Genomic DNA, 27,981 nt, shown 5'->3' on the forward strand with positions numbered 1-27,981 from the left:
ATGGGTTGTGTATTCCCAACCCAGATAGTAAGGACATCTTCTAACAAGTGAAACACGGTTTCATCTGTATTTCTCTATTTTACCAGTTACCCAGAGGGAACAGGAAGTTCTGAGGGGATTAGGTCAATGTGCTTAGAAAAACAAGAAGGAGCTAGAGAGGACTCAGTCAAGGTCTCAGTTGTTTAGGAAGCTAAGACTGAAGCCATTCAGGGTCCAGGGCACCCATCCTGCTAGAAGGCAAGCTGACGTCTTTTGTCACTGTTGATATTTTACCTTCCTGGACACAGTGAGTGGGCTTTGTTTCAACTCTACTTGCTACAAAATAAAAATGTCTGTGATGAAAAAAATCACGAGAACTCTAAGGCTGTAGGTCAGCCTTTAGCTGTGGAAGCAGATGAAGGGAGCAGATGTTGAAAATTAATATGACATTTTCCAATGCACTGATCACAGGGACTGATAAGCTGTGACTTTGAACCCAGCCTGGACATCTTGAATTGGAGACAGTGTGCAGAGCTCTTATTAGCTCTGAATTCCGTACCCTCCAAACCTCTATTTCCTTCCCTACACAACAGAATAATCCCTGCCTCCCAACCATCTACCGGAGATTTAAGGAGATGGTGTTTTTACCAACACCTGCCACACCGATGGTACATGACAAGGGGTTATGGCTTTCTGAACTGACATTCAGACCCACTTGGCCTTCTCTTGATTTTGAAATAAATTTCATCTACTGAAAGTCAAGTTTAGAAATCCCTTTCCTCTCTGCAATTTTGAAATCAAAGATTCGGACATTTCTCTCTCTCTCTCTCTTTTTCCCCTTGGTCAGTGGCTTCACCATTCTAACTTCCTAGAGGGCAGAGCCTAGCACTTCCTGGGACCCCTCAGTTCAGATCAGGCAGGTGGTGGTGTCATTAACTGAGTCAGGGAAAGAATGAGGATGGGGGCGTGAGGGATGGGAAGACAGTAGACAGTCCGAGAACTCTGGTATGGCCGCCGGGTGGCGGGGGCAGGATACAGTCGTCTAGCCAACCATGGGCAGGAGCTTGGGGGAGGTTAACTGTGAGGCCCTTGTCCGCAGGAGGTAACAGCAGGAGAGGACAGATGCCCAGGCGCTTGTCAGGAGGGCTGAGTGCAGGGGCCCTAAGCAAACTCCAGGAAATAACAGTGTTTGGGATGGTGGGGGGGGGAAGGGGGAACAGGAGGAGTCCAGATGGGACGGAAGGGAACTGTTGGAGAAGCAGGAAGATGCGCCCGGCTCCCACCCCGTGCACCTCACCGCAGAGAGCCACAGGCCGGGCCATTCAGGGGCAGGGAGGAACGGAGAAGGCCTTGAACGTGGCAGTGAAAGAGGAGAGCTCAGACGTGGGAGAGGCCCGAGGGGTGCCAGGGCGTCCACCAGAAGGTCCCCAGGGGTAGTGACGGGAAAGCTCCGAGGGTCCCCGGCTCCCCGGCTTCCGGGCTCCCCGGCCCGGGGCTACAGATACGGAAACCCAGGGAGGGCGCGGGACCTGTCCCTGCCTCCCGTCCCGTGCGCTCCGCCCCGCTCCGGGGAGAAGGAGCTCCCGACCCGGTTGGGCAGCTCGGGCCCCCGAGGTCGCCAGCGGCCCTGCGACCTCCGCCCGGAGCCGAGCCGCGCGTCCTCCCGGGGGGCTGCTGTCCGGCGGGGAAAAGGCCGGGGTGACGCGCGGCCGGGTGGGGGCCGCCAATGGGGCCGGCGCGCGCGGCTCTGCGCATGTGCAGGAGGCGCCGGAGTTTCCCTTTACAACTTTTGAGTGACTGGGACGCCGCCCCAGCCGGCCAGGTGCAGACGCCGCGCCTTCGCCGCAGGTAGAGAGGAAGGGGCGCAGGGTGGGAGCGGGGGGTCGGGTCCCCGGCCCACAGCCTCTCCGGACTGCGCCCGCCCCCAGGCTCCCTCTCCCCTCCCCTTCCCCTGGGGTCTAGTCCCAGGCAGCCCGAGTTTGCAGCCCGGACGGGGAGCGAGGAGCGCAGCCGGGGGCCAGGGTGGGGGCGGGGTGGGGCTCTTCTTTCTCCGACTCTGCGTGGCGGGCCTGGGAAGGGGCGGGCGCTCGAGTTCCCCCCGCCGCTGGGCGGGGGTGGAAGCCCCGGGGACTGTCCCTCAGTGACCCCTGCCGCGGCCCTGCGGATGCCCAGAGGGAGGCCCAGGGCTGGGGAGGGTGAGGAGAGTTTTGCCAGGAAACCAAACCGCCCGGGTCGGGGACCAGATCAGACTGGCTACCTGAGACTCTGGGCTGGCCTCCCTGTTTGGCCCACGCGGTGTCCTCAAGGGCAGGACTCCACGGGGCGGGAGACCGAGTGGCCGCCAGCTTCCTTCTCCGCCGGGCTTGCGGGGCTGCTTGCCAGCAGCGTCCACAGGGCCCGGGGTTCCTGGTTAGGCCGGTGGGCTGTGCTCCCCAAGTCCCAGCCGGGGCACGAGACAGGAGCGGGGGTGGGTGTGGGGACACGTTGGGGCCCTTCTGAGGCCCTGGCACCTACGGGGTTGAAGACACTCACGGGGTCGGGGAAAGACTCCCCCATCATCCCTCCCTGCAGGAACAACCAGTATTTCCCCCTCCCCCACCCTCTGACACCTGTCAGAGTCCCAAGTGTGCTGCTTCCAGGAGAATGGGAAGAGAAGCAGAAGCCCCCTCCTCTTCACAATAATCTCTTGTTTGTTTAGTGTCCCAAGGAAAGGTCCCTCTTGAACATTAGAGGGAGTGCTGACATTGTGTCCCCCACCAGCTGGAGGAGTGACTTAGAATAAAAACCCAGACCTTTTGAGTGCTCACTGGGCTAAGTGCTTCATGGGCACTGTCTCAGGTGTGGGCCTCCCAACAGCCCTGTAAGAGGAACAACATCATCGCCCCCATTTTATGGAGAAGGAAGTCAAGGCACTGAGCATTTAAGCCACTTGTCCAAGCAACATGGTACAGAGGCCCTGTAAGTGCAGAACTCAGGGTGCTCTTCTGGGTGCCCTGCCTCCCTGAGGCTGGCGGGCTGTGTTTAGGGAGAGAAACAGCGGTCCAGGGTCCTGGGTCCTGTCTGGTGGGGCTTTAAGACCGTTTCGTTCACTGGGCAAGCCTCTCTGAGTCAGGTCCTGTGGCTGAAGGGCTGCAGCTGTGCGTAGTCTTGCTGTCGGGAAGTTTGTGCTGATAAAAATACCCTGAATTTGAATGGGGCCTTCTCACAGGACCCGACAGGGCTCAAACCTCCTGCCACATTTTGTTGGCTTTTCTGGAAGGAGGGTATACGTGGTCAGGTGTGCTGATGCTGACCATCCTGTCCTGTCCTGTCCTGGGGCTGTCCTGTCCTGTCCGGTCCTGGGCCTGTCCTGGCTGCCTTGGCTGCCAACTCAGGTGGCTGGTGGGTTAGTGTTGGCAAGTTTGAGGCCGGCTGTTGGATTCAGCCCTTCCTCCCAATGGTCACGGCCAGATTCTGGGGTGCACAAGGGCTGCACTCGGAGGTGGGGGCCTGAGTCACCTGCTATTCCCCTGGCCTCTCCTACCGTCAGGTTACTAGAGAGCTCTCTGTGAGCCACGGATGAGGCATTCGCCTAAGCGGGTCTATAAGTGGGAAGACTGGGTCGCGTGGACATGGGGGCTACTTCCTGGTTCACCCCACCAGTCCCAGCCAGGTGGGGCTGCCCTGTGGTGCTTGTGCCCCCAGCTGTCGGGTCAGAGCTTGTCTGTTCGGGAAGATGCAGTGTGGGGGGGGGGCTGGTTCTGGAGGCACCGTGATGTTTCAGCAGAATTTGGAGGGGACGTGTGTATAGTGCAGGGACAGTTCACAACGGAGCTGAAAGATCTGAGAGGACGGCAGGCCTCCAAAGTCCTGTCCTCACCTGGGCGCTCCCCCAAGAAGGGGCTGACCCGGCAGGGCCATAGTCTGAGGTGCCTCGAGGCTCTCTCCCAGGCTGGCAGTGTTTGCTGGCTGGCCTCACGAGCTCTTGCCCAACTTTGTAAAACCACCCCAGGGAGCCTGTTTGGCAGGAGGAAAGTGACTTAGAGGCGTGCCTAGAGGGGGAGGGGGAAGGGGAAGCACAGGAAGCTTCTTGCTGTGGGCCCTCTGCTTCCAGGGACAGTGCTCCTTCTGTGAGCTTTTTTTTTTTTTTTTAAGATTTTATTTATTTATTTGTCAGAGAGAAAGAGAGAGCACAAGCAGGGGAAGCAGCAGGCAGAGGAAGACGCAGGAAACTGCTCCCCACTGAGCAGGGTGCCAGTTGCAGGGCTCGATTCCAGGACCCTGGGATCATGACCTGAGCCCAAGGCAGATGGTCAACCCATTGAGTCACCCAGGTTTCCCTCCACTGCAGTTTCTTCCCACATCAGCTTTCAGGCTTCCTTGTTTGTTCTTCTGTGTTCCCTCTCCTGATGCTAACCCTCAGACAGCAGCTGCCCTTGGGCACCCGCTGAGGTCCTGGACTCAGGGGCTAACCTGGAGCCCACGGCCACCCCTGCCCTCATAGGGGGACACTCCCTGGTCCCTGCAGTTCCAGGAGCCGGAGAAGAAGGGAGAGGCTGCTGATGTTGGAGGAGGAGAGAGGAGCAGGCTGTCCAGAGGAGGGCCCAGGACCAATTCTGGTTGCTGGGGGGAGACCAGGCTGGGGGAGCCCCCCTGGGGGGAGAGCGAGAGGCGCCATGTGGGTGTCTGAGTTCAGAGACTCAGGGCAGGTGTGAGCACAGGGCAGTGTGCCAGGCTGGGGAAGGCCGTGACAGTGACTCGGGCCACCTGTGTACCTTAGGGAAGCCTGTGAAGGCTGGTGCTCCCCGGTCCTGGGGTCAGGAAGGCCCTGCAGGAAATGAGTAGCAGGCCCGAGGCGTCCTGGGAGGCGGCTGGGGCTGCCTCTGTGTGTGCCAGAGCCGAAGCCGGAGCCGGCTCCAAGTGAGGACCTCTCAGAGGGACGCACCCACAGTCCTCCCTGCTGGTGAGTATGGGGCAGGAGGGAGGGGCAGGCGCCAGGCCCTGCTGTGGGGTGGTGCCGCTGGGTGAGCCGCAGGATCTGCCTCCCACAGGAGTCTCCAGGACTCTGTTCAGAGTCACCAACTCCATGGCTCTGGCCTCGTATCTTCCAGCCATTGCCAAATCTCTTATGGGGGTCAGAAAGTGGCTCGGCCTACTGGGGGATCCTCCCAGGCCCTAGGACCTGCCACCTCACCCCCTTCCTGCTCTTCCTGTGTGTGTGTGTGTGTGTGTGAGAGAGAGAGAGAGAGAGAGAGACTGTCCCCAGAGAGAGAGAGAGAGAGAGAGAGAGACTGTCCCCAGCCAGCCATCCCCAGGGGCCAGAAGTGGTGCTCACCAGCCCACACACACTGGAGCAGCATTCCCAGACCACCCAACCGAACACCTGGTTGGGTTGTCTGTACCTTTTCTTCTTGTCCCCAGGACTTTTGTTTCCGTAGCATGTTAGAAATATCAGAGCTGGAGGCTCCTGGGTGGCTCAGTTGGTGAAGTGTCCGACTCTTGATTTTGGTTCGGGTCGTGATCTCATGGTTGTGAGATCGAGCCCCGTGTCGGGCGCTCTGCTCAGCGCGGAGTCCGCTTGAGGTTCTCTCTCCCTCCCTCTCTCTCTGCACCCCTCCCCAACCATGAGCTCCCTCTCTTAAAGGAAGAAAGAAAGAAAATCTTTTTTAAAAACAGAAAAAGAAATCTCAGACCTAGCAGGACCCCTGGACAAATGAGTTTCACCCGACGGGGCAGAGGGAGCTTGAGGAAGGGGTGCCGAGGATTCCTGCTGGCTTTTCGGCCACAGACAGCATGAGAAGGGGGCCAGGACTTGGGGACCGACTCTGGGGCCTTCGGTGGCAGTAGACAAACCCTGGAGGTTTCCATTGGCTTCACGGGAGTGCCGGGAGCCTCAGAAAGGAAAGGTCAACAACCAGCCAGGAGTGATATTTGCTTTGTTAATGCTGGGCCTTCCAGTTAGACCGAGGGTACCTGGGGCGGGGGGAGTGAGAGGACAGGGCTGGGATTGCGCTGCAGGGGTCCCTGAGGAACCCCCTCGTCTCTCCCATCCTCCTCCAACTCTCCCTGCTCCCCACCCTGCCTCGGCCTCCTCTGGCTGCCCCTTCTGGGCCGTCACTGAGCTAACGTGCGTTTGTCATCATGCCAGATGGGGAGTGTGGCGCTGCAGGAAGAGGCTGGGTCTGGGGCCGACTCTGTGCTGACTCGCTCTCGCTCCGTTAGAGCCCCGAGCCTCCGTTCCAAGTGGATGGAATGGCCTGTGTCTGAGGTCCCGGCTGGACAGCCCAGGAGTAGTGGGGCCGGGGGCCCGTCTGTGGCTCCAGGGGATCCGCTGTTGTTGCCTCCTTGGGTGTCCCTTATTTGATCAGTCCTGCTTTCCTCCCCATCTTTGTCCCCCTCCTGTCTGTCCCCTGCCTGCCCTCTCGAGCTCCCGCAGCTCCCACGGATGCTCTAGTTGGCGGCCCCAGTGGCCCCTGGCCTTCCCCTCCTTCCTATTCGTCCGCTCCAGGAGGCTGCCGGCTGTGTCCCGGACCAGTGCCCCCCCCCGCCTGACACGGTCCCCACAATGGAGCTATTCTCGTGGGCTCTGCGGGACGCTCGGGGCCTGGTGTCAGCTGCTCCCTGGCTCCTTGCTGCCAGCCCCCACCTTGGGCTCCGCCAGCGCAAGCCCGGGAGACCGCAGGGGCACCCACGCCCTGACAGTTGGCCCAGGTTTTCTCTCCAGGGAGGACAGTCGCGATGACCGGCCCCCGGTCCCTGGAGCGGTGGCAGTCCGAGGTGGTGTCCCTGCGTGGGCGGCTGGGCCTCGGAGACCAGCCCAACGACTCCTACTGCTACAACTCAGCCAAGAACAGCACTGTGCTGCAGGGGGCCACCTTGGGAGGCGTCCCCACCGTCCTGCTCATAGACGTCATTTGCTTCCTGGTGAGATGCCCCTCCCCCGTCCCCCTGGCCAGGTGAGGAGCCAGGCACACCTGGGTGTGGATGCCCGCTGTGTAGCCCTCCAGCTGTGGCTGTGACCTGCGTGTGTTCCTCTGCACAGCAGGGTTCAGGAATCTTTCCTCTGGGATTTCTGGAGAAGATCCCGCCAGGCTTTGCAGGGAAAGAGCCCATGCGGTTGTGCCCTTGATGTTGAGTTAGTGGCCCGTCATGTGGGGAGGCCCACGGGAGAAGGGTGTCCTCAGGGATGAGAGGGGAGGACAGAAGGTGTGGGTTCAAATCAGAGTGGCCGCACCTCCCGGGTTAGAAACGTCACCTCCTGTCCTCACTGGGTCCTGGGCCTTTTAAGGAAGAGGCCCCCCTTACTCAGAGCTGGCTCACACAGTGGCCTCTCTTTCATGTAGACCTCCCCATTCCCAAACCAACCCCCCCAGTTTGTAGTACACGACTTTTCTCCCCTGTGCCAACCCACCTTTGGCCAGGGGGCAGGCGCTGGGGTCAGGTGCACCTTCCTTGGCCTACCCACTTCCTGATACCTTCTCCCGACACGTGACAGCACCCATGGGAGTAAATGGGGTGCGACATGGGTGGGGGCAGCGGGCCAAGAAGACACATCTGGGACAGAGGTGGCCGTGGCTGAGGGGGCCTGGCTGAGGTGGGAGTCTGCAGGCAGTGGATTTTTATCATGGGATGTTCTGGGGTGCACCTGGGAGCCGGCGGGGCCTGGAAGACGTGGGTGCGTGGGAGATGCCCACACCCCAAGAAGGCAGGGGCAGGAGTTCACCCTGAGCAGCCTTCAAGTTTACCCTAAGGCATGACTCACCTGCCTCTGGAGACGGTTGCCAACTCCCCACCCACCTGGAGCTAATTCCTCAGGGAGCAGGAGCACAGCCCCCGTGGGGTTCTGGCTTTAGGGAGACAAAACCCACATTGAAAAGCTTAGCTCCTGACCGGGCAGCAGGGTTGTGTTGATGGAAATGGCTGTCTCTGCCTCCCTGAACTTGGAGGGAGGGAACCTGTGTGGGAGCAGGGAGAGACCTGCCCAGGTCTGAGGAGGTGTAGGGCAGCTAAAAGGATGGGAGATGAGATGAGCCCAGGGCCCCAGAGCAGCAGGTCCTCGGTGGGCGCAGCCTGTCCGGGAGAACCACACACCAAGTGAGGGGCTGACGGCTGCTCGCTTGGCCTAGGGCTGTGCTGCACCTGGGAATCAAACATGCACATCTGTGTGAAGGGAAGGGAGACTGGTCCTCAGGGCAGCTGCGGGGTCTGGGCTTGTCTTCCTGCTCAGGAGCCAAGGAAGGCCCGTCCGGGCTGGGGAAGTCGTGGCTGTTGCGGTGGCCCTGAGAGCAGGGAACGGGGCAGGTGTGTGGGACGAGGGGGGCCCCAGGAGGCCCAGCGCAGTGTGGATGGGCGCTGGCAAAGGGGGTGCGCAGAGCATCAGACCGACCATGCCACAGTGTGGCCTTGGGCAGCTCAACACACTCTCTGGGCCCTCCCAGCTCTGCTGGATTTAGGATGATGGGCTTTGCCTCTAAAACAGCTGTCTCTTTCTAACTAGAAGTTCTTTTCTCTTTCTAGTGTTTAATTTCGGTGTTTACCATCATAAGAAGGAGATTCTGGGATTATGGCCGCATTGCACTGGTGTCGGAAGTTGACAGGTAACGAGGACACGTCACCTCAAGTGTGTGTGTGTGTGTCCCCCCGTCCATCTGTGGGACGGGCTGGCGGCCCCTGGGGGATGCTGAGTCTAGATTGCACTTGCTGCCAGGCCTACGCTCCAGGAGCTGTTGGCTTCAGGCTGCGGAGGAAACCCAGCTGCCTCGAATATGTAGGGCTTTTCAGGGAGAAGTTGTCTTTCTGACCTTGAGTATTTTCAAGGGTCTCTTTCTGGAAATGAGCTAGTCTGGGGCTGGGACGAGGCGAGGCAGGTTAGGGAGCTGCCCCTGTCCCTGTGCGGGGTCAGCGTGGGGGGCTGGCCCTGCTTAGCCAGTGTTGGCTGAGTCTGTAGGGGAGCAGGGCCCCCCTTGGCCTGATACCCCCCAACCCTAGGCTCTGACGGCTCAGGACACCCAAGGGGGGATTGGACTCCAAGCCTGCGTGCCAGCCTCTCCAAGCTCAGCTGCTGCCGCACGGCCTGGATCCTATGTCAGATGCAGAATGGGAAGCTGTGGGGGAGATGCACGTGCGCCCGACTCTCGCCTCCCCAGCCTCCTCGGGCGCTCTCCACACGACCCCTGCCACTCTTGCTCATGGGGCCGTGGTGTAACACGGTCTGTTATGCGGGTTGGGGCACAGACACCTGCCTTCTCCTTGGCCTCGGTGCTGGTGTTTGCCAGCTGGTGGTGCTGTGGATCGGACAGAATATGGCATTTGTTCTGAGTTCTATTTAACACCTGGGGAAATGGATCGCGCACGTCCATGCTCCGAGGCCCTTTATGTGGACGAGTGGCAGTGCTGGGGCCCCAGGACATGGGGTACGGGGGTGTTCTGCTGATGCCTAAGCCCTGGGCCCTCGTCCCCTGTGAGGTGGAGTGTCACGACTCTCGTGCGCAGGTGTGGGCCTCGCCCTGTCTGCACATCCCTCGGGCCGTGTCACACCCTGTGCCAGCTCTGCAGCGGGCTTGAGGCTTTGGCCCAGAGCTCGAAGAGGCGGCAGCATGCTGGACGCGGAGTGTAGACCTGGGGAAAGAATTTTCTGTGGTTCTTCCCTTTTGTGTTTCTAGTGAGTCCAGATTCCAGAGATTATCTTCATCTTCCTCTTTGGGGCAACAAGATTTTGAAAGCGAGCTGGTTGGTATTGAAGGGACTGGTGCGGCCGTGGCAGGGGCGGGGGCGGGGGAGGGGAGGGCCGCCATCAGCTGACTCGGGACCCTGCGGCCTGAGTGGCGGGTGCTGGTGCTCTTCCCTACACCGCCCAAGCCAGCCAGACTGGGATGTGCACAGGGAGGATGCAGCTCGGGGGAGCATGGGCCGAGATCAGCTCTCGGCAGGGGGCTCTCCACATCCCCTGTAATCCCAGCACTCGTCTCTGTGATCACACTCAGGGACAAGCGCGACAATTTGTTGAGGGCTTGCTGCTGGTTTGAGCCACCTCTGGGCAGGGACCATGCCCTGTCCAGCCCTGTTGCCCTGAAAGGATGGTGACCAAACCTGTGTGTCTCCCAGCCAGGGGACAGCCCAGCTTTAGGGGGGATTATCTGTAAGAGATGCGATGGACAGTAAAACTACAGACCCCCTCTTCCCTCCATAATCCCACTGGAGGGGGGACCGTCCCATCCACGAGGCTCATTTCCCTGCATCTGTCCCGAGTCTCAGCCTGTCATTCCGGACAACCAAACAGAAGCCTGCGGAAGCTTCTCTGCAGCTGTCCTGAGCTCCTGTCAGCTCTCTCTTCAAGTTCAGCATTTGTCCCTAGAGCCTGTATGGTTCTGCCAATTGTCAAAGCTTGAGAGGTTTTTACAAGTGTTCCAGGCATGGGGTGGGAGCATGGAGACCCTGTCACTCTGGGGACACGTGGTAGCTTGCTGAATTGGGAACAAAAGCAATGCTTTCACGCCAGGGGAGGTTAGGGGGTTGTTTAATGTCACAGACAATGATCACATCTGCCTCCCAAAGACACAGATGTTCATGGCTGACCCCTGTTCTCTGCATTTCCAGGGATGCTGCCCCTGGCTGACCGCCATCTTCCGCCTGCAGTGAGTATAGTGCAGTGGCTGGCCTGTGTGTCAGGGTGTGTGTGTGGGGGTGTCTGGCTGACTGTCTTTCTCGGGTAGGTTTTTGCGTATTTGACCAACGAGGAGGAAAGGCCAAAATGGCCCGACCCTGAGACGGGGTCTCTTCGCTGCTTCTCAGCTCAGGTCCAAAGTAGGATGTGGGGGCTGAGAATTGGGGGTCCCGGATGTTCCCTGAAGAAGCTCACAAAAGCTGATTTTTGGGGCTCTAGGTGGGAGTGATGCCTCCTTAGTATCTAACATGGACACGCCTGGCCAGAGGCTCTACCCAGCAGGCTTCTGTGTCTAATTTGGTGCAAAGAGGAGAAATAATGATGCTTTAGTACATTCACCTCATTGGGTTAAAAATTGCCTTGTTTTTAAGATGTGGGGGCTGCGGGAAAATTCCTATCCAGCTAGGGTCTGCTGCATTCGCAGGGAGCATCCTTTGGGGGCACCCAGATATGGGAAGGACCTCTCAGAACTGATGATACGTGGCAGTTATGGGGTGCTGGGGACATCCCTCTCTCTGGGCCTCACCTTCCCCAACTATAGGAGGGGGCCCAGGATGACGTGGGAGAGGGGCATCTGCCAATTCCATCCTTCTCTGCCACTGCAGAATCGTGTCACTAGGAGACATTTCTCCTGACACTGTAAGTCACACATACTCCACGCAAAAAATCCACCACGTAAGGAAAAGAATCAGTGAGAACAAATTTGAGGTTGCCTAGAACCCTCCACTCCCTGCCTCCCCCCCCATGCCCAGGGTGTGGTCTTTGGTTGGCTGCTCTCTGGTCATGCCCCCGCCCCTGGGCTGGGGACCCCCCCCCCCCCAGCCACCACCCAGAGGAGCAGCAGAGGACACTGACTCATCATTTCCATGGTAACCCACAACAGCAGTGGGCAGATTGGCTCTGAGGCCGGATTCTCTCCCTATGCCTTGTTTTTCTGGTTCCGTGTCCCCTCCAGTCCCCCACCCCCCCGCGCGCAGGGACACACGTTTCTCATGGAGGGCTGTCGCGGGGATCACCGTGTATCCTGCTTTGTCACTGTGACACTGTGTCAGACGTGTTTCCCATGTCCACTCCCCGGAGTTTTCTCCTGTTCCTGTCTCAGAAAGGACAACACTTCGACGTTGTTGAGGCTACAACTAAATTCTAACAGCTGCTCATGGCCAACATTACAGCGGGCATTCAGGGAGGCCCCTCAGATTAAAGTTGCCTCTCCCAGTGAGAAGTCAGAGGCACGTCCCCAGAAACACCGTGGATGAGCGTCGCTCATTCATTGTTCTGAGTCTTCATCACTACCCTTCCCACCCTCTTTCGGGAGCCTGGCTCCCTGGGGCACCTCCCTGTCTGGAGAGTGGGAAAGAGGGAAATCCCCCTTCTGCCTCCTGGCACAGAGGTCTGGCTGTCAGCCTCTGGAATTTTCCAGGTCCCCAAGCCAGCCAGAGCTTTCAGATATGGGACCCAGGAAAGGGTGGAGGCCCTGTGAAGCCCCAGCAGGATGCAGGGAGGGGGAGGGGTGGCAGAGGACCCGAGAGCCCTGCAGTGCTTCCGGCACCGGCTCCCCCCTGCCTCACAGATGACCCGAGGGAGCCCTGGGAAAGAGGAGAGCCCCAGCAGCCCCGTTGTCAGTGGCTTTGCTTATTCACAGCAGCGGGGCGGTGGTGGGCACTGAGTTTCCACACCTCGCCCGTGCACAGATGGCTCCCGGGTGTGCTGCCGTGGGGGCAGGCTTCGGAGTCCCCACACAAGCTGTGTGACCGGGGACGCTGGTGGCGCCTCCGTGTCCTCGTAGGTAGAACACCGGGTTGGGATGGGAACCCACCTCCCGGGCTGGTCCCGAGAATCCGGTGAGGTCAGCTGTGGCTGGGCCTGTCACTGCCATTCACGGAGATTCCATGTGTGTGTCTTGGCCAGCGATGACCAGATCCTGGAGTGGTGTGGGGAGGACGCCATCCACTACCTGTCCTTCCAGAGACACATCATCTTCCTGCTGGTGGTGGTCAGCTGCTTGTCCCTGTGCGTCATCCTGCCTGTCAACCTCTCGGGCGACTTGCTGGGTAATGACACCTCATCTGGTGCGACCTGGGCCGGGGCAGAGCCACAGGTGTCCCTGTGATAGGGCAGAACCCTGGGACTCTTGCTGGCATTCAGACGTGAGGAGTCCTCGAGGTGACTCCCGGAACCCTCCCCTGTGCCTCAAGGTCTGGAGAAGAACCCGCCCCTCCCCCCAGCCAATAGCTGTGTCCCCTCCCCCTATGTCAATTTCTGATTCTGTCCCAGTTCGAGGACTAAAACCCCAAGATTTGTCAAATTGAGCTTTTGGAGGGTGTTTTACACTCTCCTGCCCCCACGCAATCTAGAGGCCGTAATTAGTGGATCTGGAAGATGTTGGTCATGCTCAAAGCCAAAATCAGAACAATGTTTCTCAGCAACTGCAGGAAGCCAGCTTCCAAAATGCCATCATGAATCCACTTTTTTCCTTTTCCTTTAAAAAAAAATTTTTTTTAAAGATTTTATTTATTTATTTGACAGAGAGAGATGACAAGCAGGCAGAGAGGCAGGCAGAGAGAGAGGAGGAAGCAGGCTCCCTGCTGAGCAGAGAGCCTGATGCGGGACTTGATCCCAGGACCCTGAGATCATGACCTGAGCCGAAGGCAGCGGCTTAACCCACTGAGCCACCCAGGCGCCCCTAAAAAATTTTTTTTAAGTAAACTCTCTACCCGCCCTGGGGCTCCAACTCATGACCCCAAGATCAAGAGTTGCTTGCTTTGCTGACAGAGCCGGCCAGGCACCCCAAGAACGCACTTCTTTTGCCCAGTGATTCCCAGCTTGGTGTTGGGCCCAGCTTAGGGTGATTTTAAATTTTCTTTTTTCTTTTTAAGATTTTATTTATTTATTTGACAGAGACAGACACAGTGAGAGAGAGAGTAACCAAGCAGAGGGAGTGGGAGAGGGAGAAGCAGGTTCTCCACTGAGCAGGGAGCCTGATGCGGGGCTCAAACCCAGCCCCCTGGGATCATGACCTGAGCCAAAGGCAGACGCTTAACGACTGAGTGACCCAGGCGCCCCTGATTTTAAGATTCCTTAATCTTAAAATCTCCGAGCAAGAGGAATTCCAACGTTGACTTTTCCACGGGGTGGGTTGGGAAGAAGCTGTCGGTTCAGCAGAGGCCTTGGTTGGTGGGGCTTTGGAATGACTGGACAGACAGTCAAGGTCCTCTGACGGGCCTGAGGCCGCACACCAAGGTGACTGGGCCCCGTTCCCCTCCCCCAGCCTGATCCTGGGACTAAGCGTCTTCCTTTTCTGCAGACAAAGACCCTTACAGTTTTGGGAGGACAACGATAGCAAACCTGCAGACCAAGTGAGTATGGGGCGGGGGATGACGGGGGGGGGGGGGGGGGGGGCACCCACCAAAGGGAAGTCAGGCTCTGGGGCCCGGGCTCGGCCAGAGAGTCCTTAGCCAGTGGGCAGATGTGTGAGAGCCCCTCCGTGGCTGGGGCGTGTGGCCCAGTCCTTGCACCTGCACGCTGGCTGGGGAGCCAGCACTCACGGCAGGTGGTGCTCCCCGCCGCACACCCCCAGCGATGACCTTCTGTGGCTGCACACCATCTTCGCTGTCCTCTACCTCATCCTCACCGTGGGCTTCATGCGGCACCACACCCAGTCCATCTGGTACAAGGAAGAGAGCCTGGTGAGTGTGGCTGGGGGCACCGGGGGAGTTGGAGCCCTGCGGTGCCCCTGGCGATGCCCCAGGCCTATGCGAAAAGCCCTCTCTCTTTGTCAGCCACAGCTAGATGGGGGCACAGGAATGCCTGTGAGTTGGTTCCAGGCCTGGGTTTTCCTCTTACCTGCTGTATGACCACATTTGAGTCACTCACCCTCTCTGGGTTCCTTCTCCCTGTCTTGTCATGCAAGGGAGGCTCGCAGGACTGCTGTGGCAGGGTACTCTTTGTGCAGTCTGCAAGATGGTTCCGTGGCAATGACAGCTGTCTGGCCTTGGCCAGGCGGCAGGAGGGCACCTGAGCCTCCCGAGCTCCCACTGTGTTCTTTGGGGAGGCTGGAACAGGGCTGCAGAGTGGCGCCTGCCTGCAGACAGGTTTGCCCCTCTGACTTCTCTCCCTGGGGTATTTCTCTGGCAGGTGAGGCGGACCCTGTTCATCACAGGCCTCCCGAGAGACACCAAGAAGGAGACCGTGGAGAACCACTTCCGGTGAGCAAGTGCCTTCGGGGAGCACTCCATGTCCTATCCGGGGACTGGGAGACCTTGAGCAGGGCCTGGCCCTGCCACACGGGCATCACGTGGCTGCTGGTGGCACGCAAGGATTCCAGCTGGGTTGGCCTGTCCTCTGCCCGCCACCATGGCCGCCCCAGGTGACCATAGTAGCTAGAGGGGAGGCCAAGGTGTAGGGGCAAATAAACAGCTGGAGAGCACCAGGAAGATGACCTCCCCTGGGCGCCTCAGCATCAGCTGTGGGGAGTCTGATGCCCGAGACAGAGCTTGTCTCCGAAGGGGAGGGCCGGGGGCGGGTTCTTACATGCACAGGCATCTGGGCAGGGGACATGTGTGTCCGGGGCCCTGTCCTCACAGAGTTCACCATTCAGTGAGTCCAACCTCTCCCTGGCAGGACCTCCATCTCCGCAGCGCCCACTGAGCACCTGCCCCAGGGCTCTTGCAGGTGATGGGGTGGGGAGGAGGTGTGCGCATGGTCAGCAGTGAAGCAGCAGGATTGGGGGGCACAGAGCAGGTGCAGAGGCCCCTGGACCCCCTGGGCTGCAGGTGAGGGAGTCTGTCCTCACTCCCACCAGCTCAGTGGTCAGTAATCTGTAGAGCGGGCTGGGGCAGAGGACCATGTAGCATAGCACCATTTGTGAAGAACTACGCAGAGATGTAAAGCGAGTGTTTACAAGTTATTGACTAACCTCTTTAGCAGCTCCAAGTATTTTAGAAGTACTCTTTTTTTTTTAAAGATTTTATTTATTTATTTGACAGATAGAGATCACAAGTAGGCAGAGAGGCAGGCAGAGAGAGAGGAGGAAGCAGGTTCCCCGCTGAGCAGAGAGCCCGATGTGGGGCTCGATCCCAGGACCCTGGGATCATGACCCGAGCTGAAGGCAGAGGCTTTAACCCACTGAGCCACCCAGGCGCCCCTAGAAGTACTCTTTTATGTAAACATCATACTGGCGTTCTTTTTCTCTGTTCCTTGAAACAGCTCCCGAGGGGCCCTGCTGGGCAGCACGGAAGGCAATTGTGTCATTTGTTGTATAACCTTAGCCAAGAAAAGCCCCCTCCTACCACGCAGACCCTGGGTCGGAGCTCTCCCAGTTGAGGTGGCTTTTTTGGTACCTAGGGCTGCAGCAACCCCTGGGGCCCGACCTGGCATCTGCCTTGTGGCTGGGGTGCTCACGCTGGGGTTCTCTTCCCCAGTGATCTTCCTGGGACCCAGGCTTGTCCTGCTGTTCAAATCAATGACTGACATGGGCTTTGTCTCTACAAAGATGTACCCGGAAGTGTGCCTGGCGTATGGTGGGGGTGGATTATGTGTGTCAGGGGAGGGAAGGTCACGCGGTACGGCAGGGCTGCCCAGAGGCAGATCGCGGTACCCGACAGTCACTAGCCATGTGGCCTGGGGCACTGGTCCTATAACCTGTCCAGCGCAATTTTCCTCAACTGGAAAATGGGGATGAAACCTCCCAGGTTACGATGAGGATGAAATCAGCCCCTACCAGTCCCTGGTCAATGGCAAGGATGCTCACAGCCTGCGTATAAGTAGACACAATCTTCCTAGGATGGTTAACAAGGTTGCAGACATTTTCTGGGCTGAGGGTCCTTTGCTTTCATTAAACCTGAAAGGTCTGTGACCTTCAAAAGGGTCACAGATTGGATAGAACTTCAGGGGTCCAAGGTCGACGTGACTTAGAGCCAACGATAAATGTCTTCCCTTGGGTGGGTGGAGAATGTCAGCTGTGGTGTCCAGCCTTGGCCACAAGCACCCGCTGATGTAAAGCCATGAGGGTCTAAACCTGTCACTTGCAGTGACTTTCATACTCTTAGAAAAGGCCTCTTTGTATTAAATTTCAAAAATTTCCCCCATTGATAAAAGACAAAGAGAAAAGAGGTCTTTGTTAGCACAAAAATAAAAGCAGTGGAGATTTGGGGGGTCTCCCCGCCCTGGGGGGTCCTCTTGTCCAACAGGCATCTTTCTGGGCACAGGGACGCGTATCCCACATGTGAGGTGTTGGACGTCCAGCTGTGCTACAACGTGGCCAGACTGCTGTCCCTGTGCAGGGAGAGGTAAGAGGGGGGCTGGCCTAGGGTCCCTCTCCCCTGCTGGCCCTGGGGAAGGCAGGAGGGCGGCTCTGCCCCTCTCTTGCTCGGGTCTGGTGGCGACTGGGTGTGGTGTGGCGGCTGGTGTCCGAGGCCGATGTTCCCTCACTGCCCCCCCACCCCACCCCGTGCCCCCGGCAGGAAGAAGACAGAGAAGAGCCTGAGCTATTACACGAGCCTACGAGCAAAGACAGGCCAGTGGACCCTGATCAACCCCAGGCCCTGTGGCCAGTTCTGCTGCTGCGAAGTGCCCGGCTGTGAGTGGGTAAGGGCCCGGCCCCTGCAGGAGTGCGCTGTGTGGTCCCCAACCCCCATGCTGACTGCCTGGTCACCAGGGGGTGTGTCCGCCGGCAGGAGGATGCCATCGCTTACTACACGCGTCTGAAGGACAGGCTGACCGAGAGGATCATGGAGGAGGAGCGCCGGGTCCAGGAGAGGCCACTGGGGATGGCCTTTGTCACCTTCCAGGAGAAGTCCATGGCCACTTAGTGAGTGGGACTCTTCCCCAGCCAACTCTGGTCCCCCTGCAGGTGACTTGCTGTCCCTGTTGGATGCAGGTGGTCCTACGGAACCCATCCCTTGGATTTGCTAGTGGCATTCCATCTCCTTTCCTGGGTGTGGCTGGGGACGTTGCACGCCCCCGGTCATCCCAGCCCATGTGTGTGTGATGGCTGGGCAGGGGTGACTCTTCTGAGCCCCTCTCAGCTTGACGCAGACTTACCTTCCTGCTGGGCTCTCACCAGATGCCCCAGGGATCCTGTTGCCTCTGTCCAGTGTTCTGCCCAGCAGAACAGACGCTGCCCTCCTTCAGATGTCTACTCTGGACCACAGATCTTCTTCTGTGCCCAGGATGCCCATCCGTGTACAAATGCACACCACCACCCCACCAGGCACTCTGGAACTCCCTGTTGCTGAGCTGAGGCCTGGGGAGGGTTGCAGTTTGTAGGCTGGCATGGGGTGCTCGCTCCCAAAGCAGTCCCGTGCCTGGGGTCAGGAGAGCGCTGGTGACAGCAGGTGGCCACACAGATGCCCCTTCCCCTGTCTTCTCTGTGGGCAGCATGGACCCAGTAACAGACCCTGCCTCAAGGCTAGAGCCAGGAGGGGACCCGTGGAAAGAGGGTGTTCTGAGGCAAGAGTGGGGGGCACGGAGATGGCAAGGAGTGATGTGGCTGTCCTGGGGAGGGTGTCAGAGCAGGAGGGAGTAGGGGGAAGGCTGGTGAAACCCTGGCCTGGCTGCAGGATGTGCCCACAGTGTGCCAGTGTGCGGGTTTGGCAGAGGGAGTGGCCCGGGGAAGAGCCGCAGATCGAGGCCGTGCAACGGCATAAAAAAATATATGCAGCAGTGGTTCTCAGGCACGGAATTTAGGAGGAGACTGGAGCAAGTTTTTTCCCTAGCATATAGTGAATATTATGACCCAAAATAGCGGAATGTTTCCGTCTGACCTAGCTGCCTTTTTGATTGAATTTTATTACAGTGAACAGCTTTAGTAGGTATGATATTAGCAATATCATAGATACAATGAGACTGAAGTTTATAACCTGTATTATCTTGAAGTCTGTAAGACATGGAGGCAGTCAGACAGAGGGGGCACACAGCTGGGTGGTGGAGCCTCAGTTTCTCTATCTGTGAAGCAGAAGTCCTCCCTGGCTTACCGGGTTGTTCTGGGGATTAGAATCCTCCCCAGAGTGTGCCAGGCATGGATTTTCTTAGCATCACCTGTAATAAACTAATAAAGCCAAGGTCCCTTGCCCTGGGGCCCCCCGCTTTCACTGGGTCCCTTCTGCCATGTGTGTACGTGGTCCCCATACAGACCCTGGCCACTTCTGCTTTCCCTGGCAGCATCCTGAAGGACTTCAATGCCTGTAAGTGTCAGAGCCTGCGGTGCAAAGGCGAGCCCCAGCCGTCCTCCTGCAGCGGGGAGCTCCGCACCTCCAAATGGACAGTGGCTTTTGCCACTTACCCCGAGGACATCTGCTGGTGAGCCCCTGGGACAAGGAAGGTGCCTGCTGGGCCTGCCGGGTCACCGGGAAGCCCGGGCGGGAGCTGGCGGTCAGGGAGGCTGGCATGTGGCCCCTGCTCCTCTCTGGACCAGTGCTGGGGCATGGGGGGGGGGGCGTGGTGTGTGTGCGACAGGTCGGGGGAGGGCTTGTCCACGCCCTAGACTTCACTCCCATGAATCCCAGCTATCCAAAATAGTATCATTTCTACACATGATCAGTTACTTTTCTCAACTTATCAGTTGAGATGTTTCTCTTTTTCATACTTAGTATCTTTGAAATGCAAGTATGTTACTTAGTTGGGACTGGGCCCTGCAAGGCTCAGCAGCAGGGCTAGCTTCTGGCTCTTGTCCCCCATCCCCCATCCACTGCCCTGGTCCCGTGCAGGCTTCAGTCAGGTGACAGACATCTGGCCTGGGGGACATGCAGGGGAGCTGAGCTGTGTCCACGAGGCCATCAATGAGCTTGCAGCATGATGCAGGGGTGAGGAGAGCGCCAGGAGAGGCCCAGCACAGTTGGCCTCAGTACTGCCTCCCCCTGCTGAGATCAACGTTTAGGTGCTCATCTCTACCAGCCTCCGACAGTTCTGCTCCTTGTGTCCCAGGGCTTACCAACCTTAGGGTGGTTTGTCTGTTTGTGGCAGGGTGGGGCCCAGGCCCTGCTGTCCCCTGCCTCCCCGTCCCTGCACCCAGCTCTAGCCCCACTGGGGAGGATGTGTAACTAGTCATCAGGACTGCAGACATGGCTTGGCAGTCCTAGGCCAGAGCCTCGTTTTTCTGCCTGGGTGCTCACGGGACCTCTTTGGTGGGTTCTGGCCCTGACGCTGTGGCTGGGGACCCCAGATCTGACATGGCTGAAGCTAAGGGTCAGTACAGAGTGCTTGTCTGTACCCCTGAGGTCAAAACAAGCACCCCCACCGGAGTCCTCTGCTCGGTGTCTTGCTGTGTCTAAATTTGACCCACTGACCCACCTACTCTGGGGCTGCTGCTGGCATAGCAGGCAGCCAGAGCCCGGGAGATAAGCCTCCGGGGCCTGTGTCCTCCCCCTGCAGGAAGAACCTGTCCATCCAGGGCTTCCGCTGGTGGTTCCAGTGGCTGGGTATCAACTTCACGCTCTTCGTGGGACTGTTTTTCCTGACCACGCCCTCCATCATCCTGTCCACCATAGACAAGTTCAATGTCACCAAACCCATCCACGAGCTGAACGTGAGTGACTGTGCTGCAAGGCCTCTGCTGTGGGGAGGGTGGCGAGAAGGTGTGGTGGGCGGATCGGGAGCCAAGGGACAGCACTGAGCTGGGAGCAGTGGTTCTGAGCAGGCGTGAGGCCAGCGGTGCAGGTGCATAGTGGACGCTCCTGCCAGGGCCTCTGCCAGGCTGTCCTCATCCCCGCATCATGCTCCAGGTTCGCCAATGGCCCCCTGTACACAACTCAGCTCCCCTACGTGTCCCCCAGGCCAGACCAGTGGCTGACTCCTGTGTGGAAGGGCGCTGGGGGGGGGGGGCGGTAGAAAGGAGGGACACATGCTTCACGCATTGGGATGGCAGTTGTCCCTGTCATCTTCCGGCATCTAATAATTTTGTTACAAAACCATTGAGCCTAGATAGGAAACCGATGAAGTTTTAAAATCTTAGATAAATCAAAAATAGCCAGACACTCCCTAAATGGTCATCTGCTTAAAAAGGCATTGGTGTCCCATAATTAGCTCTGCTGGACCCTAAGTTGTTTTTCTTTTTTCCAATTCCTCTTGGTGTTCCGTGAGTCGCGCTCTGGGAAGGCACACGGGGTTGGTCCTTGCTGTGCGGTCGCTGGCTGGTGAATTCTGAGCCTTGGATTTTCGTCCAACGGCTGGAGTGAGAGTACCTGCCTCAGCACCCTCTCGGGCTGCGGGGCTGGCCCCACCGTGAGCTTATGTGTACTTGGAGCTCTCCTACCTGACGTGGTATGAGAATAAAGAAATACACAACGAACAATAAGCAGTTTTGCTTTAGAATTAAAGCTGGTAAATGTTCATACCTTTGCCGATCTTGGGACGTGTGGCCAAGGCCTGTTCTTCGGAGGTGGAGCGGAGCCCCCTTTTCTGTTCTCCATAAACCAGTTTGGGTTTCTTACAGTAAAACAGGGATCTGCAGACACTGGCCACCATTCTGAGGACAGACCCCTCCCAGATCTACGGTCCATGGCTGTTCTGTAGTTAATTTAGTCTCGTCTATTTCAGTAACATTTATTTATTTATTTATTTATTTGATGGACAGAGATCACAAGTAGGCAGAGAGGCAGGCAGAGAGAGAAGGGAAGCAGGTTCCCTGTTGAGCAGGGAGCCGGATGTGGGGCTCGATCCCAGCACCCTGAGATCATGACCTGAGCTGAAGGCAGAGGCTTAACCCACTGAGCCACTGAGGCACCCTATCAGTAACATTTTTACAGAGATTTATTTATTTATTTATTTGAGAGAGAGAGAGAGAGAGAGAGAGAAGGTGGGGGAGGGGCAGAGGGGAGAGAGAATCCCAAGCAGACCCCACTGAGTGTGGAGCTTGACTCAGGGCTCGATCCTATGACCCTAAGGTGAAACCTGAGCCAAAACCAGAAGTTGGAATCTCAAGCGACTGTAACACCCAGGTGCCCCTCATTCAATAGCATTTTCTAGAAATTGGCCTTTATCGAGTTTCTGAAGTATGCCACTTGGTTTTCACCAGATTTTCTATGGTTATGCTCATTTTATCAAGGAAAGTGTTGAGTCTATAAGCCCATGTGATGATAATCGTGGGTGCTGTGAGCTCACACGGGATGGGGTCCCCACTGGGCAGGCGGGGCTGAGTGGGTGGCTGCCCCAAGGCGCCCGGCTTCGGTGTGCCCACCTCCCTTGGCAGCCACTGCTGGTTGTGTATCAGGGGGCCCAGAGGCGATGGGGGCTGCCTGTGAAGTTCCTTGCTTCACTTCGAAGAGCTTTACTCCCGTCCAGGCCGGTTACGGCCTGTTCGGCCAACGTCATGGGACACACACCCCGTCTAAGGCCCATGTCGGCTCCGGGGGATGTCACGGTGCCCATGGCCCCTCCACCTGTCTCCTCCGTGGCCCTTGTTTTCCAGGACCCCATCATTAGCCAGTTCTTCCCGACCCTCCTGCTCTGGTCCTTCTCAGCCCTGCTCCCCACCGTCGTGTACTATTCCACACTGCTGGAGTCTCACTGGACCAAGTGAGTGAGCACCGCGAGTGCCCAGCCCCCACCCCCAGGGTAGGGTTTCCCCCTCCCAGCAGGGGCCTTCTGGGCACCTGGAGCACCTGGGGGGCTGGGAGGACCCACCTACAGCTTCCTGCAGGTCTGGAGAGAACCGGATCATGATGTCAAAAGTCTACATATTTTTGATCTTCATGGTGCTGATCCTGCCTTCCCTGGGCCTCACCAGGTAACCCCTGCCACCACCTCTGAGAGTTCACGTTGGTGGTCCCCTCCGCCGGTCCCGGTAGAGGGGAGATGGTCTGGGGGTGGGGCGCGCACATCTCTGACAACATCCACGCCCGTCCTACCCACTCGAGGTGCTGTGGGGCTCACAGATTCTTCTGGAGATGAGGTCTCTTCCTTAAATGAAGCTTGAGAGCAAAACAGAGCTCGGACCTTCCTCGTAGGGAACGGAGAATCTGTTTTAAGGGAGGGAGTTGCTGGGAGAGCGGCCTGACCAGTTACCCTGCAGTTAAGTGGCGTCTTAGACAAGGAACCTGGACCTGGAGGTCCTGCCTGATGCTTTGAGCAGAAAAATTGTGAAAACGCCTGGTGAGTGCAGCGAGAGCTGGACAGAAATTCTCATGGCCCTCGTTTTTTTTTTCCCCCCAGTCTGGACTTTTTCTTCCGGTGGCTCTTTGACAAAACTTCCTCAGAAGGCTACATCAGGCTGGAGTAGGTGTTGGCCGCGCCGCATTTGGGAGCCACCGTCCCTGGGACACATCTCCCGGGGGCTCGGCTGGGGCAGTGTGTGGGGGGGTGGGTAGTCCAGAGCACACTCTGGGACAGTCCTCTCCTCTAGTGGCCTCGGGGCCCAGCACCTCCCCAGCACCCCTCCCAGCCCGGGCAGAGCCTTCGGTGGGCATGGGGGGAGGGGATCCACTCTGTGCCAACTGTGCCTAAATGTGGGTCGTCTCTGAGGGCGGAACTCCATTAGTGGCCGTCTTGTTCGTTCTTTGAGACTTATTCCTGAGAGTGAGCCACCTGGGGAGGGAGGAACAATGAGCCCTGGAGGCTCCTTCCGTGGTGGGAGAGAGGCTCCTGGCCTCGGCTCATCCCCCCACCCACCGGCGGCCCCGCAGGTGCGTCTTCCTGCCTGACCAGGGTGCCTTCTTCGTGAACTACGTCATCGCCTCGGCCTTCATCGGCAACGGGATGGAGCTGCTCCGGCTGCCAGGCCTGGTGCTCTACACCTTCCGCATGTTCATGGCCAAGACGGCAGCCGACCGCAGGAATGTCAAGCAGGTACAGGGGCGCAGCGGGTGGGGCCTGGATGTAGACTGCCCCCAGGACCCCAGCCTCTGTGCCATGCTGTGTGGCTCCATGGGGGGCCTGACCCTCAAGCCTGCGGGTTGGGGTCACTGCCTGTCTGTCCTGAGCACCCCTGATCAGAATGAGAGACACCCAAAAGGCCCGCGAATCCTCGTGGCCCTGGGTGGCCTGGGTGGGAGCCCAGGGAGGCTGGGGGTTTGCGGAGGGCAGAAGGGATCCCCAAGAGGTGGGAGTAGCTGTGCGCCTCCTGTTTCGGAAGTTGTCCCCGCGCTGTCCCCCGGCAGCCCAGACTGAGCTCCTCACCCCTCCACCCAGACCCAGGCCTTCCAGTACGAGTTCGGCGCCATGTACGCGTGGGTGCTGTGTGTCTTCACGGTCATCATGGCCTACAGCATCACCTGCCCCATTATCGCACCCTTCGGTGAGTGGCTGGGGGTGGGGTGCTGGGTCACCCTCTGCTGGAACGGCTCTGCAGTGGGCCGCCCGCACTCAGCCAGGCCTGTGCCGCTGCACACCACCGGAATCTCACCGCCACGTGCCACACGGGCTGCGAGGCAGGTGTGGTTTCTGTCCCCCTTTTGCTGATGAAACCCAGCGATGAAGTGGGACGCAGTGAGGAGCAGACCTGGATTTGGACTGGGGACCGTTTGACCTTGGAGACCAAGGTCTTGCCACTAAAGTAAACATCAGGTTCCCAGGTTTCGGCACCAAAATATGTATATATTTATATATTAGACATCCTACTTGGGTTCCAAATGGGCAGGCTGCGGAGCCAGTCCCGGGAAGCAGGAGGTGGTGGGCCTGTGGCTGGGGTGGCCCAGCCGGGCCTGCTGCTCACAGCCCCACCTCCGCAGGCCTCATCTACATCCTGCTCAAGCACATGGTGGACCGGCACAACCTCTACTTTGCCTACCTCCCGGCCAAGCTAGAGAAGAGGATCCACCTGGCAGCCGTGAACCAGGCTCTGGCTGCGCCCATCCTCTGCCTCTTCTGGCTCTGTTTCTTCTCCTTCCTGCGCCTGGGTGAGGGGCCCTTCTGACCAGGGCGGGCTGCGGGGGGAGCGGAGTGGGGCTCACGGTGCTGCGTGCACACCGGCTGGTCAGATTCCTCACTGGGGTGCCCTATCGCAACATGGGTCCCGGACAAGGGCTGGTGGGGGCAGCAGGGCCAGAGCTGGCTGGAGCCCAGGGGACCCCGGGGACCCCATGTCAGTGGAGAAACCTTACAGAGAAGGCCTGAACCAGAGAGGACAAGCTGGTGAAGGCTGCCGTTTGGGGTGCGGGTGGGCCCAGGTCTTCAGCACAGTGCAGAAGTGGGGGCCCATGGGAGGAGAAGCGGCCACTCTCAGCCTATGAAAAAGGCAGAAGGATTGTGATGGAGCCCTGGTCGGGGGAGGGGGCCTCCATCCCACCTAGCCCAGGGCATGGAGCTGCCAGGGAGCCGGCCCAGCAAGGAAGCGGGGCTTGGGGTCCCAGCTCCTGAAATATGACCAGGGATGAGCCAGCCGTTCAGCGGGTCCCTCTCCCGCTGCTCCTGGCTAGATGACACCCTCCTGGCCTCGGGAGAGTTTCCACGTGGTTGCCGCACCAGCTGTGGCCCCTCTCCCCCCCAGCATGGCTGGCGTCCCTTTGTCCCCAGGTCTGAGGACCCCCCTCACCCTGTTTACGCTCCTGGTCGTGCTGCTCACCATCTTGGTCTGCGTGGCCTACACCTGCTTCGGATGTTTCAAGCACCTCAGCCCACTGAACTACAGGGTAAGGGGTTCCACGGGGACGTGGGTGGGGAGCTGGTGGGGGCAGTCCCTACCTTGTCACAGCCCAGCCTGTGGGCAGTCTTGTCCATGTTTTATTTAAACATGGGGAAGGCATGGGTGGCTGGGTGCCATGTGTGGCTTCCCTCCCCTCCCCCCAACCCCCCGAGCGGCCAGCTCCCCCAGCCTGCTGCAGGGAGTTTGGTGCCCGCCAGTACTGTCATCCCAGGTGGTAACCGTCGGTTTGTTCCGAGGCTGCTGGTTCAGGGAGATGGGTTTTGTTGATCACGGTGAGTCTTTGCTGTCATCTGCAGACGGAGGACTCTGCCAGTGACAGAGGAAGTGAGGCAGATGCCCCCAGGCCAGCAGCCTTCACGGTAAGTTCTCCTTTTTCCCCAGCCACCAGCCTGGGGGGCTCCCTGGGGCAGGGCCGGGGGGCTGGCGCACACAAAAGTGCCTCAATCATGTGGCAGCCACAGTTCCAGAAGGAATCCCTAGTCCCACGGGATGCTTCACCGGCACTGGTAAAGCCACATTCCAGAAGTGATTGCTGATGCCGGTGAAGCCACATTTGGCCAAGATGCCGCCCCACCCCCTGGTTCCTTCTCTGCAGGTTTCATGCCCCCTGCACTCAGGCCTCTCCCAGGGCAGTGTGGTAGGGGCCTGTGGCTGCGAAAGTGTGCAGGAAACAGGGTGGCCCCAGTGCCTGCCGTGGGAGGCCCCCAGGGTCCCTGCCAGAGACTCAGGGTAGAGCAGCCTTCTCTCCTGTCCCTGCCTTCCCTGGGCCTGTATGTCTGTCCTCAGACCAGCCCCAGTGGGGAGAGTGTTCTCAGAAAGATGCATTCCTGGAGGTCACCTGCCCCTGCAGACAGGGGAGGAGGCAGTACAGGTGGAGGGCCTGAGTCCCCTTTACTGGGCTCTGGGGCCTCGCAGCAGGAAGCAGGGGAGGAGCGGGTTCAGAGTCTCATGCCCGGCTCCCCCTGCGCCCCATGCTCCAAGCACTCAGCCCCTCCTCCCCTGTTTGCTGGCAGCCCTACGTGCCCCGGATTCTGAGCGGCCTGTCCTCAGAGAGGACAGCCCTGTCCCCGCAGCAGCAGCAGACCTATGGCGCCATCCACAGCATCAGCGAGACTGTCCCAGGGCCCCGGGGACAGTGACAACAGCATACCTGCCTACCAGGAGGCCTGAGGGCTGCCGGGCCAGACTCGGAGCCAGGAGAGGAGACCCAGGCGGGAAGGTGGCTTGACTCAGGCCCCAGCCGAGCCCAGGATGACTTCCCACCTGTTTTAAGCACAGCTGCTCTTAAGCGATGGAACCGGAAAGGTGTTCTTGCCCTTGGCCAAGGGGGCAGGCTGAGACTGCCATTGGGTGGTGAGCACTGGCCTTCCTGGCCACAGCAGAGGGGACGGGAGCTGAGCAGCTCTGAACCCGGCTCATTTCCAGGTCCCCCTCCTGCACAAACGTCCAGCTCTGTAGCTGGGATGCCGTCCCTGGGCATTTGGGGCAGAATCCCATATTGGAATTGTGCACCCACAGCCCCATTGCTGTGGTGACGGAATCTGGTACGAGGGAGGACACGCGACTTGCCCAGCCCCAGAAGACCCCTCAACTAGCCAATAACCAAAAAGCCTGCAGCGGATCCCAGCTGGAGAGGGGGTCCAGACGATGGCTGGTGTCCAGCCCTCCCCCTCTGATCTGGGAGCTGCTGTGGGAACAGGCAGGCAGTGGGCCTGGCCCGGCTGGGTGGGCTGCAAACCTGGCTGGAAGGACAGGTGGCCCCTTTCTTTTTCTCCCTGTGGGGATGGGGACTGGCAGCCTCCCATGGCCTCCAGGGGGTGCCAGAGGCACAGGGGCCAGGTGGGTGGTAGCCCAGGCCCCCTGCCACCCACCCCCTCCCCCCCAACAGCAGCCCCATACTCTGGGCAGCCAGGGACATGAGGAGGGGATGGAGTGTCCCGGTGCCCCCCACCCAGCCCGGGCCTGTTCCGCCCTTTCCAGTGGGGACCCCCCCCTCCCCAACCCAGACCCAACCTGCCAGCTGTACGGGGACGGCTCCCCATTTGGGACGGGTATGCCCATGTCACCTGCTTCCAGCCATTCTTAGGAATAGAATCATTTATCATCACTGACATGCGTGTGGGAGCGCTGGAGGGGGGCAGTGAACAGGGGGCCAGCAGGGGCGGGGGACAGGTGTGGGGCATACATCATTGCAAAGAGAAGAGGGGGGTCTCCCTGCTCCTTGGGAGGGCCCTGGGGCGGGGAGGACAGCTGTCAGCCAGGGAACCTGTGGTGACAGCCAGCCCCACGCGCATCAGCGCTGCTCCAGCAGCCCCACGAATTTGCAGATGTCCCGGGCCAGCAGCTCTGGCTCCTCAAAGGCGGCAAAGTGGCCCCCACGGGCCATGTAGGAATAGGAAACGAGTTTCGGATACTTGAACTTCACCCACTTTTCCGGCACATGCATTAACTCACAAGGGAAGGCAGCAAAGCCTGTGGGCACGTGGACCTTAATCCTAGAAGGAGAGAAATCCCACTGACGGGCAAGGTGGCATCCTGGTCCCCTTCTGTCCCCTGCAGTGGGGACTGGGGACGGGGGAGTAGGGGTCTGTTTGCCCACCCACAGGGAGCTGGAAAGGACAGACCCAGGGTTCTAAACACCCTCTTCAATTCCAACCCACTGGAGCCTCCTTCTGCGGAAGAGCCAGCTGTGCTGCAAGGTCTGGCCATCAAAGACCCTCCCTGGGGGTCAAGCCTCTCAGGGGGTGGAGAGCCGGTGGTCTGGCTGCTCCCAGCCCTGGAGGCC

General features: G+C 59.0%; 2 protein-coding genes across 10 annotated transcripts in view; one reads left to right on the top strand and one right to left on the bottom strand.

The window, feature by feature from the left end:
• The first annotated feature begins 1,311 nt into the window (after positions 1-1,311).
• TMEM63A (transmembrane protein 63A) lies at positions 1,312-27,307 on the top strand. Of its 7 annotated transcripts, none has more exons than XM_059412900.1 (24): positions 1,312-1,827; positions 4,739-4,921; positions 6,386-6,882; positions 8,476-8,555; positions 9,621-9,687; positions 10,555-10,592; positions 12,530-12,672; positions 13,926-13,977; positions 14,160-14,307; positions 14,756-14,826; positions 16,828-16,908; positions 17,083-17,206; positions 17,296-17,429; positions 18,782-18,919; positions 19,991-20,144; positions 22,026-22,132; positions 22,257-22,343; positions 22,769-22,831; positions 23,239-23,401; positions 23,744-23,849; positions 24,283-24,450; positions 25,067-25,182; positions 25,493-25,555; positions 26,210-27,307. In XM_059412900.1, the coding sequence occupies exons 3-24, from the start codon at positions 6,697-6,699 to the stop codon at positions 26,333-26,335; spliced, it is 2,415 nt and encodes an 804-aa protein (XP_059268883.1). In that variant the 5' UTR covers positions 1,312-1,827; positions 4,739-4,921; positions 6,386-6,696; the 3' UTR covers positions 26,336-27,307. The 7 variants fall into 7 exon arrangements, with proteins under 7 accessions (XP_059268883.1, XP_059268888.1, XP_059268887.1 ...); XM_059412905.1 differs by having other exon boundaries at positions 14,172-14,307; XM_059412904.1 differs by having other exon boundaries at positions 6,395-6,882.
• Positions 27,276-27,981, bottom strand: part of EPHX1 (epoxide hydrolase 1) — a 34,200-nt gene continuing 33,494 nt past the window's right edge. For all 3 annotated transcript variants that reach the window (XM_059412909.1, XM_059412907.1, XM_059412908.1), the window contains exon 9: positions 27,276-27,691. In XM_059412909.1, the coding sequence (XP_059268892.1) occupies positions 27,490-27,691 (202 nt within the window). In that variant the 3' untranslated portion in view covers positions 27,276-27,489. The remainder of the gene's footprint in view (positions 27,692-27,981) is intronic.

Source organism: Mustela nigripes, chromosome 10 (assembly GCF_022355385.1).
Source record: "Mustela nigripes isolate SB6536 chromosome 10, MUSNIG.SB6536, whole genome shotgun sequence".
NCBI lineage: Eukaryota > Metazoa > Chordata > Mammalia > Carnivora > Mustelidae > Mustela > Mustela nigripes.